Source organism: Nestor notabilis, unplaced genomic scaffold, assembly GCF_000696875.1.
Source record: "Nestor notabilis isolate BGI_N333 unplaced genomic scaffold, ASM69687v1 scaffold22613, whole genome shotgun sequence".
In the NCBI taxonomy this organism is placed as follows: Eukaryota; Metazoa; Chordata; class Aves; order Psittaciformes; family Psittacidae; genus Nestor; species Nestor notabilis.
The window spans coordinates 1-276 of NW_009921782.1; the positions used below are offsets into that span (position 1 = coordinate 1).

Sequence of the window (276 nt, forward strand, 5' to 3'; positions counted from 1 at the left end):
AGCATCCTCCAGTCCCTCTTCTGCTGCCTTTGCCGTGATGATGGGGAGCCCTGCGCCGGCACCCCTGGCACCCCACTGCTGGTGGAGGAGAACGGGGCGCTGCCCAAGGTATCCCCTGCACCCCAGTCTGGCACTGCTGCCTACCCCCAGTGCTTCCCCGGTGCCAGGATGTGGGGTGAAATGGACTCCCCCACTCTGGGTGGGCAGGAGGGTACGGGGTGCCTCTCACCACCCACTGACCCCAAAGTTTGACTGTCCCCTCATGCTCCAGGCTGC

At 65.6% G+C, this 276-nt stretch overlaps 1 protein-coding gene across 1 annotated transcript in view; it reads left to right on the forward strand.

Moving 5' to 3' along the window:
• Nucleotides 1–9: 9 nt before the first annotated feature.
• The window catches only part of CTDSP1 (CTD (carboxy-terminal domain, RNA polymerase II, polypeptide A) small phosphatase 1), a gene marked incomplete at both ends in the record, with an annotated part of 1,613 nt that continues 1,346 nt past the window's right edge, over nucleotides 10–276 (forward strand). The window contains one exon of the mRNA XM_010011305.1: nucleotides 10–246. Coding sequence (XP_010009607.1) covers nucleotides 10–246 — 237 coding nt within the window. The remainder of the gene's footprint in view (nucleotides 247–276) is intronic.